This window comes from Salminus brasiliensis, chromosome 22, assembly GCF_030463535.1.
Source record: "Salminus brasiliensis chromosome 22, fSalBra1.hap2, whole genome shotgun sequence".
NCBI lineage: Eukaryota > Metazoa > Chordata > Actinopteri > Characiformes > Bryconidae > Salminus > Salminus brasiliensis.
This window is the reverse complement of record NC_132899.1, coordinates 1,593,640-1,608,186: the sequence shown is the minus strand read 5'-3', so window position 1 is coordinate 1,608,186 and position 14,547 is coordinate 1,593,640. Positions and strand designations below refer to the sequence as shown.

At 46.1% G+C, this 14,547-nt stretch overlaps 1 protein-coding gene across 1 annotated transcript in view; it reads left to right on the top strand.

The window, feature by feature from the left end:
• The window catches only part of fam53b (family with sequence similarity 53 member B), a 43,879-nt gene that overhangs the window by 16,711 nt on the left and 12,621 nt on the right, over positions 1-14,547 (top strand). The window contains exons 2-3 of the mRNA XM_072667832.1: positions 6,109-6,340; positions 8,211-8,265. Of these exons, the coding sequence (XP_072523933.1) occupies positions 6,251-6,340; positions 8,211-8,265 (145 nt within the window). The 5' untranslated portion in view covers positions 6,109-6,250. The remainder of the gene's footprint in view (positions 1-6,108; positions 6,341-8,210; positions 8,266-14,547) is intronic.

Genomic DNA, 14,547 nt, shown 5'->3' with positions numbered 1-14,547 from the left:
TAATTTGTCCCACAGTCGAGGAGGTCTGCACGATGCAGAGCTCCTGTGAATGTGGCCCCCAGCTGACGTGGTTCTTCATGCTGTTCAGCTGATAACGGCGTGTCGTTGGTGTAGGGTGCCTGTCTGAGATGGGAGATAGCAGCGAGTGGTTTTGGGGGAAGCCGTTGCTCAGCAGTTCTGGCTGGAGATGCAAAGCAGTGAGCTCTCTGCCCCAGTTTTATCTGCCTTTGGCTGTTTTCACCTTACATTACATTACAGCTCCCTCATATCTGGGGTTTGTCTCTCTACAGACTGCAGAGTGTACTCAGCACCATTACTGTACGGGTTTAGACCAGCTTCTGCTGGCAGCTCAGAGGTGTCTAAACTGGTCTTTGGTGGTTAAGGTGGCTGAAAAGCTGGTCATCCAGTGAAAGGGGGACCCAACAGCTGGTTAACCCTGGTTAATATATAGCTTTATTATTCAGCTGTTACTCTTAATGCAGAAACTGGTGTGAATTAGCTTATTTCGTGGAGTCCCGCAGGGCTCTATTTTGGGGCCTATTACACTGATATGAACTGTAATATATGGGTTAAGCTGGTTGACCAATTTAGCTCTTGACCAAGGTGTGTTGTCTATCCGTGTGACCCACTTAACCAAGCTGGTCGTCAAGCTGGTCATTCGGGTTGGTTAGTTTTGTAATGCTGGTTGAACATTTGATGGTCAGCTTAAGCTGTTCATGTTAGCTATCTGGTAAAAACAGTAAGTATAGGCCACTCTTTAGCGTAGCATCCTTTGTTTACTTTAGTTTAAATCAGTGATTTCTTTTCTAATTTCCTTTTATGACACTCCGTTCTAACCCCATAGTCATTAATCTGGAGCTGGTCCCCCTTTGCTCTAAGCTCTACCAGCAGCAGCAGCAGGTCTGGAGCTCTGCTGCAGTTACTGAGTCAGTTGGAGGCTTTTCTGCTCTCTGCTCTGAGCTCAGCACTCGGCCCTGACCCCGCTCTGTAACTGTACGTGGTCTGACAGACACTCGGTGGCTGAGCTGCTCTCTGTGAGCTGTTCCTCCTAAACTCTTCCACTGTTCAATAATAACACCACTCACAGCTGATGGAGGAAGATCTAGGAGGGAGGAGATTTCACCAGCTGACTTGTTGGTGCAGCGGTGTCTCCTATTACATACAGAACCACGCTGGAGTTCAGTGAGCTCTTCAGAACCTCCCGTTCTTTCACTGATGTGTGGAGGAAAGACAGACTGCAGGACTAGAGGCTGGAGTTTATACAGCTGTGGTCCTGAGACTGAATCAGACACCTGAATTCAGTGATTAAAAGGTGTGTCCCAATACTTTTGTCCATATAATGTATTAAGGCAAGACCCAACAGAGTTGTGCCACTTCAGCACTGTAATCTGAGCATAACCTTTTGTTTTCCTTCGCTCTGCTGTGGTTTGGTGCAGACGGTCAGAGTGTCGAGGAAAAGCCCGCTGTGTTTACCCAACGACCTCGTTCCTGCATGAGAAAGTCCCTCTCCTGCCAAAGCCCTGCCAGGCTGAGCCAGCTCGTTTTTCACAGCGAACACCACCACGTTTCCATTCAGCGCCGCAGACGTTCTCCGAGGGGTTTCCAAAACATGGCCTTTTTTTAATTCTCTGGACCTTTGTGAATGTCAGCAGGCCTCTCCACACCGAGCTGAGGCTGTAAACACGTTAAAGTGTTCAGTATTGATCAGTGTTCACAGAGCAGCAAGTCACTTGTGTGGCTTATAAAGACTCAAACATTAGAATAAACCCAAATAAACACAGTCAGTGTTCAGTGAGAGTGTCTACCTGTAATTAACTCTATATAACATTAGAATAAACCCAAATAAACATAAAGTCAGTGGTCAGTGAGAGTGTCTACCTGTAATTAACTCTATATAACATTAGAATAAACCCAAATAAACATAAAGTCAGTGGTCAGTGAGAGCGTCTACCTGTAATTAACTCTATATAACATTAGAATAAACCCAAATAAACATAAAGTCAGTGGTCAGTGAGAGTGTCTAACTGTAATTAACTCTATATAACATTAGAATAAACCCAAATAAACATAGTCAGTGGTCAGTGAGAGTGTCTACCTGTAATTAACTCTATATAACATTAGAATAAACCCAAATAAACATAGTCAGTGGTCAGTGAGAGTATCTACCTGTAGACACTCCAGTGCAAAGTTAAAATAAGCAAAGGGGTCTTGGCTGAAGAACTTTATTAGGAGTTGGGGGGAGGTGTGTGTGTGTGTGTGTGTGTGTGTGTGTGTGTGTATTAGATTTATTTAATGTCGTTTATGTAATTGGCTTGTAGTATAAATTGTGTTATTCTGTTACTCAGCCAGAAGACGTCAGTGCTGTTTGAAGTTAACAAGGCCGTGCGGTGGCCACAGGTCAGCCCGGTTTGGTGGTCCTCACTGGGGAATTATCAGTGATGTATAAATGCCCTCCAGCAGGTCTGGAATGTCCCTGGTTCTCCATGACTGGAGGGGAATGTGGTGTTTTCTTTTTTTCCCCTCCTCTCCTCTCGCGCTACTCTTTGATCCAAACAGAACGAGTGAACCAGAGCTCCGTGTTCTTCACCAAGCTGCGAGAGATCGGACTCTACTGATAAACAGCACGCCCGTGCCGTATCTCAGAGGTGCTAGTCAGTCTGGCTGGGTGCTGTTCTCTTTCTGAGGCTCTGAACCCCTAAAAATAAAAGGAGCTTCAAAGCCCCCCCCCCCCCCCCCCCCATCACATGCAATGCTCCCGACCCTAAAGAGGGCGATACCAACACACGCCCCCTCCAACACGTGCCCAGCCAGCCACACCTCTCTTTTTGTACTGCCACCGATGCTACGTCACCTGGCAACCAAAACCGCTTGGAGGGACGCACCATATACCCGGCTCTGACTGCCAGTGCAGCACTAGAGTGATGTGGGGAGAGAGCGCCATCCACCCACCCTGGAAAGAGCAAGGCCAGAGGATCGCTGGTCACGCTGCTAGCCATCAGCAGCCGCCGGCGCCTTAGTCCGCTGGACCCCCCAGGGCCTCCAGTTCCTTACCAATTGAATGGTTCTTCACGCTCACTCCTCACCTCTCTATTACAAACGAGCTTGTTTATGAAACATGGTTCTTCTGCAGCATCACTCAGAGAACCGTCTAACACCCCTTTATTTTGAAAAGAGTATCGGTTGAGATGAAAGGCAAGTCACCTGGCAGATGTTACCACCACAGTGTTGATCTCTAAGCTTAACCTCCGCTTTGCCTGAGGGCGTGTGTTACCGCTGAACTGAACGCAGGGCAGTGTTTACTGTGCTCTGTTGACAGCTGTGGACTAAAGTAATGGAACTGCGAATCCATCTGGGCCAGTCTGCAGCTGATGGTGCTTCTGCTTTTTCACTGTGAGAACCAACCGGACGTAAGGGCAAGAATGGCCTCCTAAAATAGACGTGAAGTCAGTATTCAGAAGACTGCATGTTTTATGAAGTCCAAATGTTTGTGGACACCCCTTTTAATGAATGCATTCACCCATTGCTGAAACAGATGTGCAAATGCACACACAGCTTGTCTAGTCCCTGTAGAGAAGAAGTACTGCCAATAGAATAGGACTCTCTGGAGCAGATCAGCATCATGACCCTATTGGCTCCATGCTGCCTAATAATGCCAGGCGTGGGCTAGAGGGGTATAAAGCCCCCCAGCATTGAGGAGCTGTGGAGCAGTGGAAGAGCTGTGTTCTCTGGAATGATGGTGGAGGAGCTCCATCCAGTACTTTTGAGATGGGTTGAGGGTGAGGTGAGGTGTGATTGTCATCCATATACACTCTTTTTAATTGCTGAATGCAATCAGATCATCACAGCAATGCTCCTCCTCCAAAATCTAGTAGAAAGTCTTCTTCTCTGGACAGTAGAGACAGTTACTCCAACAGGAGCAGGAGATACTCTTTTAATAGCCTTGATTGCAGAAGAAACACTGAATGAGCAGGTGTCCCAATACTTGTTTTTTTTTTTTTTTTTACACAGTTATTGTTTATTTACTGGATTTAAAAGTTTCCTGTAAAGGATTCGTTCATTTTTTTTACACTTCACCATAAACATCAACACCGTGTGTCATTCAAACAGGGGAGCACAAACCTTTGCACAAGACTGTAGATACATAAACATTATTCAGAAACATTATTGTGGATTATTTATTGGAAAGACAGAAAAATTTATTATTTTTACAAGTTTAGTTTTGCTTCCCAACCTTTGGGCCTGCAGTGTTGCGTTACTACATCTGAGCTCAGTATTGGCTGAGTGGAAGATTTTACAGGACCAGTTTATCTGTACTTTGGGGGATGGGAGGTGATTGACGGTCCTGAAAGCAGTCGCGTGAAACAAGCGATCGCTGAGAGAGCTATAGACGTACATGTGGCTCCAATCAGCTGGTTTACAGTGCGAGGCGTGTCACTCCAAGCTAAAGGAAGGGCTGCGTGTTTTGATAACCGCGAGGTCACTGCTATTCTCAGCCCTCGAGTCTCGAGGAGCAGCCTCTGGACACCAGTTCGGTTTGAAGGCCCTCCATGCAGTGAGGAGGGATTACACAAGGAAACTCAATCTCATGGTTGGTCTCAGGAGGGGAGTCAGTTCTGGCCCGGCTGTAGTCCTCAGCTCAGCTTTAGGACCTACTGTGGTCCAGTGTCCCAGTCTGATCTGATCTGATCTTGAGTTTGTATTAATGATTCAGTCACACAGTTTAGATCAGATGAGCTGCTGATTAATACTGCAGTTTAAAATAGGGATGCACCGATCCGATACTAGGATCAGATATCGGCCCCGATATTAACAAAATTAGCTGGATCGGGTATCGGATAATTAGGCCGATCCATGGAACCGATCCTCTCACTTTAATTTGTTGGTGTGAGACTGAACTAAATGTGCAAGTAAATAAATAAATGACCCATGGCAATTTAGTACTAATTAGCAATAGCATTAATTTTATATCTGTGTTACTTTGTTATATTATAAATATATAAAGTAATGTTTAAGTCAATCCTGATGCCTTAAGTCTCTTAATTCAGCACTGGTATCGGGTATCCACCGATATGCAAAGTGCATGTATTGGTATCGGAACTGGAAAGGCTGGATCAGTTTAAATGACCATTTATAGCGTCTTCAATGGATGGATGCTTATGGATGACTGGGTGAGCACGGACGTGTATGGATGACTGGGTGGGCATGGATGACTGTGGGCATGGACGGTTATTGATGACTGGGTGAGCATGGATGACTGGGTGGGCATGGATGACTGTGGGCATGGACGGTTATTGATGACTGGGTAAGCATGGATGACTGGGTAGGCATGGACAGGCATTGGTGACTGGGTAGACATGGACGGGCAAGGAGGACTGGGTGGGCATGGACCGTTATTGGTGACTGAGTGGGCATGGACGGTTATGGACAAATGGACAGGCATGGGTGACTGGGTGGGTATAGAATGGGTATGGATGAACGGACGAGCATGGATGACTGGTTGGGCATGGACTGGTATGAACGACAGGTGGGCCTGGGTGGCATTGGCTCTGTATTGTTGGTAAACATGGGTCTGGATGAATATCTGTGGGTTGACATGGATGGGTGGGTATAGATGACTGGGTGGGTATGGATGAGCATGTTGGCTAAAATCAGCAGAAAATGCTGGATGGGAAATCAAAAGGACATTAAGATTGAATCCCATCTGATCCTGAAACGGCCCACGGTGTGATGTGATGTTAGCTGTGAGTCTACCAGCGGGAGTGTTTGAGGACTTTCAGCCTGATGGTCTACTTTTAGATGCTCGTCTGAAGTGAAGAGCTTTGATTAGAAGCAGCTGATTTTAAAGTGCAGTAGTTATTAAATATGAAGTATCAGATCAGTATGAAAAGTGGTGTCACGCCATCTCTGGTACAACAGTATTGTGTAAGTGTTGTCTAGGTTTTCCTGTCCTGGCTGGACAAACAGCTCAGCTCAGTGTTTTCAAAGAAGGTACACTGGGTCACAGACTTGGCTGGGTTCAGCCGTAGCCTCCGTCCGTTGCTCGTATTGTTGTTTTATGGCGGTGTGGGAGGTCGAAGGCTGACCCGTGTCTTTCTTTTGTGTCCGCAGGGTCAAGAGGGCGACTGAGGAACATTCCAGAAGTAACGAGGGGGCCTGGCGAGGACGGGAGTGTGTACTCGGATCAGCCGGCGCTGCGCATGAAGATGGACCCTACTAGATCTTCCATGTACTGGAATGGGCTGCAGCAAAGATGTGTGTTGCCATGGTGATTATTTACACTAAAACACTGGAAAAGAAGGGTGTCGATGATGTAACGTCCAAAGATTCAACGTTGGAGCTGGTAAGATGGAGTTGATTTCTGATCGATTGTTTATGTGATGCTACAATAGCATATCTGACCATGATCCCGTTTCCCCAATACTTCCTGCTGGAGCAGACTCCATGAATGAGGTCCTTTTCCCGGAATGAGCGGATATGATTACAAAGAATTCCTGTCCGGTTTACAGAACGCAACTAATGGAGATTACTTTCCACGAGTTCAGCTAGCTGGAAAACCACAGGCATTGTTGTCTCAGTTCGCAGGAAGTGACATCACAGTTGTTTACAATACACATCATCAAAATGTTTTTGTAGCAGTTCGTTGTGATTGTGCTGTAATGGTTGATTTTGTTGCCATAAGGGCCTCATGTGACCTGAAATCATCCTGCTTTTGGGGGCAGGGTGGTGATTTCCTTGGGCTCGGCCAATGGGAGTCATTATTTGACTGATTGAAGGTCTTGAGGTCAACTTCTACTATATGTGTGCTTGCATTTATCCAGGGCAGTCATAAATAAATTTGACCATTTTTCAAATTTTTAAATCCCTTACAATTAAACAGCCCGTCTCTTTAAAACTGAAACAGCAAAAGTTTGGACACGCCTGGTCAAATTCCATGTTTAGTTGATGTAGTGTTTCACACACTCTTTTATTGACTAAATATAACATTCATAAACAAAATAATAACAATAAATGCTTTATTTGTTTACAATAAATTCAGTAAATAAATAGAAATTGGGTCTTACATGTACAGACAGGTTTTTGTGTTTATTAACCTTCACTTGGAAAACCAGCAAAACATGTGATAAACAGGGGTGCCTACATTTTTGCACTCTGCCACACCGCTGGATATTTAAATCACTTCAGTTCTGATTGGCTGCTCTATATTCCTTTTTGTAGCTTCAGTGGAAGTGGGCTGGGGAAACTGTAGGTTGAATGTGCAGATATATGCATGGATGAGATATTTTAGATATCTAACATCACAAAACACATTTATTCCTCCTTCTAATGTGTAGAATCAGAGTCAGGAGCAGAAGATCAGCTGCAGATGATCAGATCATGGTTGGAGAGGATTATTCTGGAGGAGTCTGTCTGATTTAAACCTCAGATGTTTAGTCTGGTCTGATCTTGATTGATGGTTGAAGTGAGGGTGAAGATCATCACCATGGTCAGATCCAGAGAGCTCTCTGAGGCCTTCAGAAAGAAGGGTGGACATGCAGAGGAGTCTGGGAAGGGGTTTAAACAGATCTCGGAACAGTTAGAGATCAGCCGCTGTTCCACCGTCCACTAAATCATCTACAAGAGGAACAGCTGGCCAACATGACCAGATCAGACCGTCCCCTAGCAAGTTCAGCCCAACTACAGAACCTCAAGATGATGCAAAAGACTCCGACAGTCCTAAAATCTCCTCGCAGGACCTGCAGGTAGATCTCACCACAGCTGAGGAGTCAAAGTACAGCTTCTACCATCAGACAGAGACCAAACGTTAAACATCTCAACAGCGTGAGAAATCCCCTGCCGTGTAACCCTAGCCAACCCTTTCCGCCTGGCAGACACCTCCTAGTAACGTCTAAGCTCAGTTCGAGGCCTGCGTGGAGCTTTCTGTCCAGACAGCGTATGTCTAGCGCACCTATGCTTAGCAAACATCTCACTAGGCAGCATCTGCTCTCACTGCACCAGTTTCCACAGGCTGTGACAGATGACTGTGGTTCGCCTGACCTCGCTGTGTTGGTTGTGTGCTGTTCGAGCACACGGGTGGGTGGGAGCATGGGGTTTCCTGTCTCGTTCTGAACTACCTATCACCAGAGTAGAGGGGCTTGCTTGATTTTCCTTACCCGTTGCTCTCGTCCCGTTACAGATGCCTCCTCATTTGACACGTCTGTTTGTTTCCACAGCGCCAGCCATCAACCATGAGCCAGGGAACGGCCCTCTTCTCCTGCGGAATCATGGGTACGTGTGTTTCCTTTTTTCGTCCAATCGTGCATCTTCTCTCGAAGTTGTCAGGTTTCTCTCGTAAGCCTCCGTGATCTTTGGAGGCACTGCACTAAGCTCTGCCAAACCGCCTACTCCACCACCTCTCCATCAAAGGGGAATCCCCCCATTTGTTCGAAATTTCTACTTAATTCAAAATGAAATTGAAGCTGTAGTCAGTCACGCTGCTTTCTAAAGAAATGTCATAACTTTAGCACCACCTGCCTAACGTTGTGTAGGTTGTGCAGTCAGAACAGGACATGGACTCCACAAGACCTCTGAAGGTGTCCTGCTGTGGTCTCTGGTAGCAAGGCTAACGTTATCAGCAGATACTGTAAGTCCTGTAAGTTGTGAGGGGGGCGGAGCCTCCATGAGCATCAGTGAGCCATGGGAGCCCATGACCCTGTCGCCGGTTCACCTGTTATCCTTCCATGGAGCACTTTTAGTAGGTACTGATCCCCCACATGACCTGCCTGATGTTCTGGAGATGTTCTGACCCAGTCAAGTGTCTCAGATTCTTATGCTTGTCCATTTTTCCTGCTTCATCACCTTCATCCCCTTTATCACCTTCAAGAACTGACCGTTCACTTACAGCACAGGACGGACCACCACAGAGCAGACTGTAGTGTTTGGGTGGTGGTCAGTCATTCTCAGCACTGCAGTGACACTGACTGACCTGGTGGTAGTGGCGAGTGTGTGTGTTAGTAGTGTGTGTTGGGCTGCTGGTGGTACGAGTGGATCAGACACAGCAGTGCTGCTGGAGTGCTTAAACACTGTGTCTGTCTGTCCACTCACTGTCCACTCCTACCTAGCTTACTGGTCCAGCTTGTAGAGACAGTAGAGTCCAGGACAGAAGCTCTCTGATCTGCTGCTACTCAGTTTGTTGGTGTTGGTCATCCTCTAGTCCTTCATCAGAGCCCACAGTATGGCGCAACAGATAACAGCATGTAGGAGACCGGGGTTCGATTTCCAGTCTGGGTGCGCTACACCAATACGAGTCCTTGGGCACTGCATTGGCCCACCTCTGTAATGTGTCTGATCCACTCGTACCAGCAGCCCAACACACACTACTAACACACACACACTAACCCGCCACCACCAGGTCAGTCAGTGTCACTGCAGTGCTGAGAACGACTGACCCAATACCCGAACTCTACAGTCTGCTCTGTGGTGGTCCGTCCTGTGGGGTCCTGAGAGCATTGAGGGACAATCAGGGGGAGAGGAGGAGGCTGATAACAGAATCTGCAGTGTAGAAACAAGGAGGTGGTGTTAATGTTATGGCTGATGGTGTATTTGACTGACTGACCGTTCATGTTGACTGACTTTGTGGTCTTTCTAAAGTAGAGGGGGCCAAATGTGGTCAGTGTCTGCATGCAGGTGCTGATTGTGCTTCTGGCAGCTCATTGGGACTGACCTGTCCGGTTGGGGACAGTGAAGTGGTCGGATCTCTGAACAGAGTGAAACAGAAGTTGTCCGTGTCGTTCGCCTCCCTCAACACCTGGCCTGCTCTCTCCAGGGAGGTCTGACACCTGAGAGCACTTACCTTTAGCAACGTGATGCCACAAACGTTCCACCCCTGACCGGTGCACCTGAGGTAACGGCCTGATTCGGTGCAGTAGGCCTCGGTCGCCTTGAATGGCATTAGCGTTAGCTTTCAGATGCTAATTGATTAATATGGTTTTGTAGTTTCTTGACGTGCCATTTTCCAGGCCTCAGGTGCCTAATGGTATTTGTAGTTTGTTATGCTTGCTTAGTTTAGTTAGCCTAGCAGCTACAACCTACAGCCTCCTGTTGATATTGTGTGTGTGTATGATTTCTTAGCGTTTTATTAGCCTAGCTGCTACTACCAGAGAGAACTCGTGGATTTCAGGTTGTCATTTAGCTGCTTGGCGTGTTAGCCTAGCGTCTACTTCATACAAACAAACAAACAACACAAGCTTCTGAAGGCCATAGCCACTTTCATAGCATTAGTAAGTTAGTGCCTTAGCTTTGTTAGCATGTCTGCTGCTACTTATGTGGTCCCTGATGCCTTAATAATATATATTGTAGTGTTGGCTTTAGTTTGGTTAGCCTAGCCGCTACTGCCAGAGAGAACCCCGCACTGAGGATTAGCAGTTGTTTGTTATTTGTGTGCATTGCTAGTGTTAGCCTAGCTAGCCGCTATCCACTACAAGCCCTTGTGAAAGTGTTGGTCTGTAATTTGGTGCTGTAATTGTTCTAGGCTAGCTGCTAAAGGCCTCAGGTACCATAATAGAATATGTCTAATTGTGTTGCCTTTGTTTTCTTAGCCTAGCTGCTGCTACAACCCCCAAGGCCTCGGACACCTTGATGATATACAATTTCTTAGCTTAGCTTTGTTAGCATAGCTGTTGCAACTTACAAGGCCTCGGGCATCTTTGATTGTAGGTCATTTCTTAGCTTAGCTTTGTTAGCTTAGCTGCTACTGCCAGAAAGATCTCAGGACTCAGGATTAGCAGATGTTTGTAATTGTTCTGCATTGCTTGTGTTAGCCTAGCCACTGCTACATATAAACCATAATGCTGGTGGTTATTAGTCTATAATTCGGTTGCCTTTGTTTTGTTAGCCTAGCTGCTACCACCCAGAAGACCTCACCCACCTTGATGGCTTACCTTAGCTTTGTTCTGTTAGCATAGCTGTAGCGACGTACAAGGCCTCAGGCACCTCGACGGTGTATAGTTGCTTACCGTAGCTTTGTTAGCGTAGCTGCTAGAAAGCTATGGTCTCGGATGTCTTTATAATCACTGCTAGAGTCTGAAAGAATTAGCAGGATTATTCAGGATTAGCAGTTGTTTCTCTTTTGTTCTACATTACTTGTTAGGCGTTAGCTAGCCTAGCCACTGCTACCCACAAACCACTGTAACCATGTCTTTGTGTGATTTGTTGCCTTAACGTTGCTAGCCTAGCTGCTAAAGGCCTCAGGCACCTCAACAGTGTTTGTGTATAATTGCGTTGCCTTTGTTTTGTTAGCCTAGCTGCTACCACCCACGAGACCTCATGGGCCTCGGTGGGGTTTGTCTGAGGGCAGATTGTCTTCACTATATCAGGACATGGAAAGCAGAGGTGGGACAATAATGCCTCTAGTCTTCGGGTTGAATAAACAAACAGGAGCTCGGGTCCCAAAATCAGATCAATAGGTTTTTGTGCTGGCGCTAGCCTGGCCGTTGCTGGCACATAACCGCGATGCCCACGACGATGCGTGCTGCTGAGGCTGGCTTTTGTTCCCCCTGCCCGGTGACAGCAGCATTTTTGTTGTTGACTTCAGAAAAATCCCCCGTGTCCCGAGCCGGGCCGGGCCGGGCCGGGCCGAGCCGCTGTCGCTGTCGAGGTCAAGCACATGCTATTCTCGCCCCGTTTGTAGATGCGGGCGCTCCTCCAGGAAATAGCGAGTGGGCTGGGAGTCGGCCGAGCAGAAAGCTGAAGATGGACCCGTCCACCTGACGTTAGCTTTGATGACTGTGCTGGGAGGCGGTGTGAGGAAATAGCTTGTGCTCCCTCAGCTCAGTCTTGTGTCTTTTAACCCCTTGAAACCCAGCGGGCCGGTCCTTACTCTCATAACCACAAAACTGCAGATTACTAACTGAATAAGTCTGTAAGATTAATACTCCCACTCCCCCTCAACCACTGCTTTTGGTCCAAATTATTATTATTATTATTATTAAGATAGCTTGACTTTAGCATATGTGCCATTTTCCAGGCCTCAGGTGCCTGATGGTATTTGTAGTTTGTTATGCTTGCTTAGTTTAGTTAGCCTAGCAGCTACAACCTACAGCCTCCTGTTGATATTGTGTGTGTATATGATTTCTTAGCGTTTTATTAGCCTAGCTGCTACTACCGGAGAGAACTCGTGGATTTCAGGTTGTCATTTAGCTGCTTGGCGTGTTAGCCTAGCGTCTACTTCATACAAACAAACAAACAACACAAGCTTCTGAAGGCCATAGCCACTTTCATAGCATTAGTAAGTTAGTGCCTTAGCTTTGTTAGCATGTCTGCTGCTACTTATATGGTCTCTGATGCCTTAATAATATATATTGTAGTGTTGGCTTTAGTTTGGTTAGCCTAGCCGCTACTGCCAGAGAGAACCCCGCACTGAGGATTAGCAGTTGTTTGTTATTTGTGTGCATTGCTAGTGTTAGCCTAGCTAGCCGCTATCCACTACAAGCCCTTGTGAAAGTGTTGGTCTGTAATTTGGTGCTGTAATTGTTCTAGGCTAGCTGCTAAAGGCCTCAGGTACCATAATAGAATATGTCTAATTGTGTTAACACTCCCACTCCCTCTCAAACACTGCTTTTGGCTAAAATTATTATTATTTTTATCATGATATGCTCATATTTTAATACTAATTATTCAGAAATCGCATTGAAAAGGCTCGTATTGTTCATTTAAAGAGCCCCCGTCTTCCGTCCTGTGATGTTTGAGTGGTCTTATGTACCACAAACAGTCATAATTCATTGGTATATGACCATTTCCCAGCCTCCCTTCATTTCTCACAGTTCAGCAGTCTGTCACTTTATCTTTAAGAATGCTTATATATGATATATATTTCTTTTAAGAAGAAAACAACGTCCAAATCGAAAGGCCAAGGTTTAAGGTGCACAATTTAAGGGGTTAAAACCGCAGGCCTGGGCCTTCTTGGCATTGAACCCTGACCTAGATAACGAGGTGTCCTCAGAAAGTCATCACGGCACAAACGGCCGATGTGGTCATGGTTAGAGTCAGAGCTGTGCTAGGCCTGTGTGGTGCAGAGCTAATCAACCCAAATTCAGCTGCCGTGTCAGATTACACACGCGTGTGGGAGATTTAGGGAAGAACAGTGGTGTGGGGAGTAGGGCTCACATGTCCGGACTCCTACTGGGCACACCGTGTGACCAGGCCCCCTCCTTTCCAGCCCCAGTCAGCCGCTGCTGTTCGTGGCTCTGTGTGTTCTGGGCCTCGGGTTTAGTGTGCTGTTGGGCAGGGCAGGGTTAAGGCTCTGTCCCTTTTACCCCGGACCCTCTCTGTCATGATCTCACCCTCTTCATGAGAACTTGATGACACTAAAGATGGAACGATACACTCTGACAGCCAGTTTCAGCCGACAGCATTCCAGACATTCTGAGAGGAGGAGCAGAGTGTAGTAGGGTGTGTTGTGTCTGTAATAGCGGATTTGCTCTGTGGTTAGCTGTGTAGAGTGTGTGTGTGTGTGTGTGTGTGTGTGTGTGTGTGTGTGTCCTTTTAAAGTGAAGCACAGGTGCAGGACATGAAGATAATGAGAAAATAAAGGTATAGTTTTGTTATTGATGCAAATATTTAATTAACTATAATAATAATAATAATAGGGGTCCCGAGTGGTCCAGCGGACTAAGGCGCTGTCACTATGATCAGAGGATCACTGGTCATGCTGCTAGCCCAGTGATGTTGCATCGATGATGTTGCACTTCGAAAAACGAAGGGGGCGTGTGTTGGTCCGCCCTCACTAGTGTCGGGGGCATTGCGTGTAGTGGGGGTGGGGGGTTGTGAAGAATTCAAATTGGGGAGAAAATGGGTGACAAATCTGATAAAATATTAAATAAATAAATAAATAAATAATAAAGGAGTGTAACAGTACAGAATATACTAAAACATACCCTTTACCCTTTCTTCATAATTGAGCTCTGGAAGTTAAGGGACACTCTCTAGAAGTGTGTGTATTATCACTAGACTACCATATTAGCATTGCTGTGAATATTGTACTTTGAATAATAAATATCATTTTAAAATATCATTCATTACATTTGAATGGGTCAGAATAGCATCTGTTTTAGGCCTGATCCAGTTGCCATCCTTTGTTTTTACCGCTGTGTTCGAGCAGAGCCCCCAGACATCATGAACAGACGTTATTCCCAGCCTGCAGCAGCGAGGAACGCTCTCAGAAGAGCTGAACATTTACGTTTACAGCATTTATAGCAGACGCTCTTACCCAGAGCGACTTACTGAAGAGCTTCACTGTTTACTGAAGAAGCTCAGCCAGTTTAAATAGACTCAAATTCAGATCCTCTGATCTTAGACTCTACTAAACACAAGTCAATATGGAGACCATAATTGAGAACAGTTAAGAGTCTGCAGTGTGGAGCTGTTTTACAGTGGAACATGAGAACCTAACATGTGTTTTTACGTCATTAATTAGCAGCTCATCTTACTAAACTGCATTATTATTTAAAGCAACACAAAGATCAGGTCTTCAGTTTCTCAAGAGCTAAAGAAATGGACTCTGCATACTCAGCA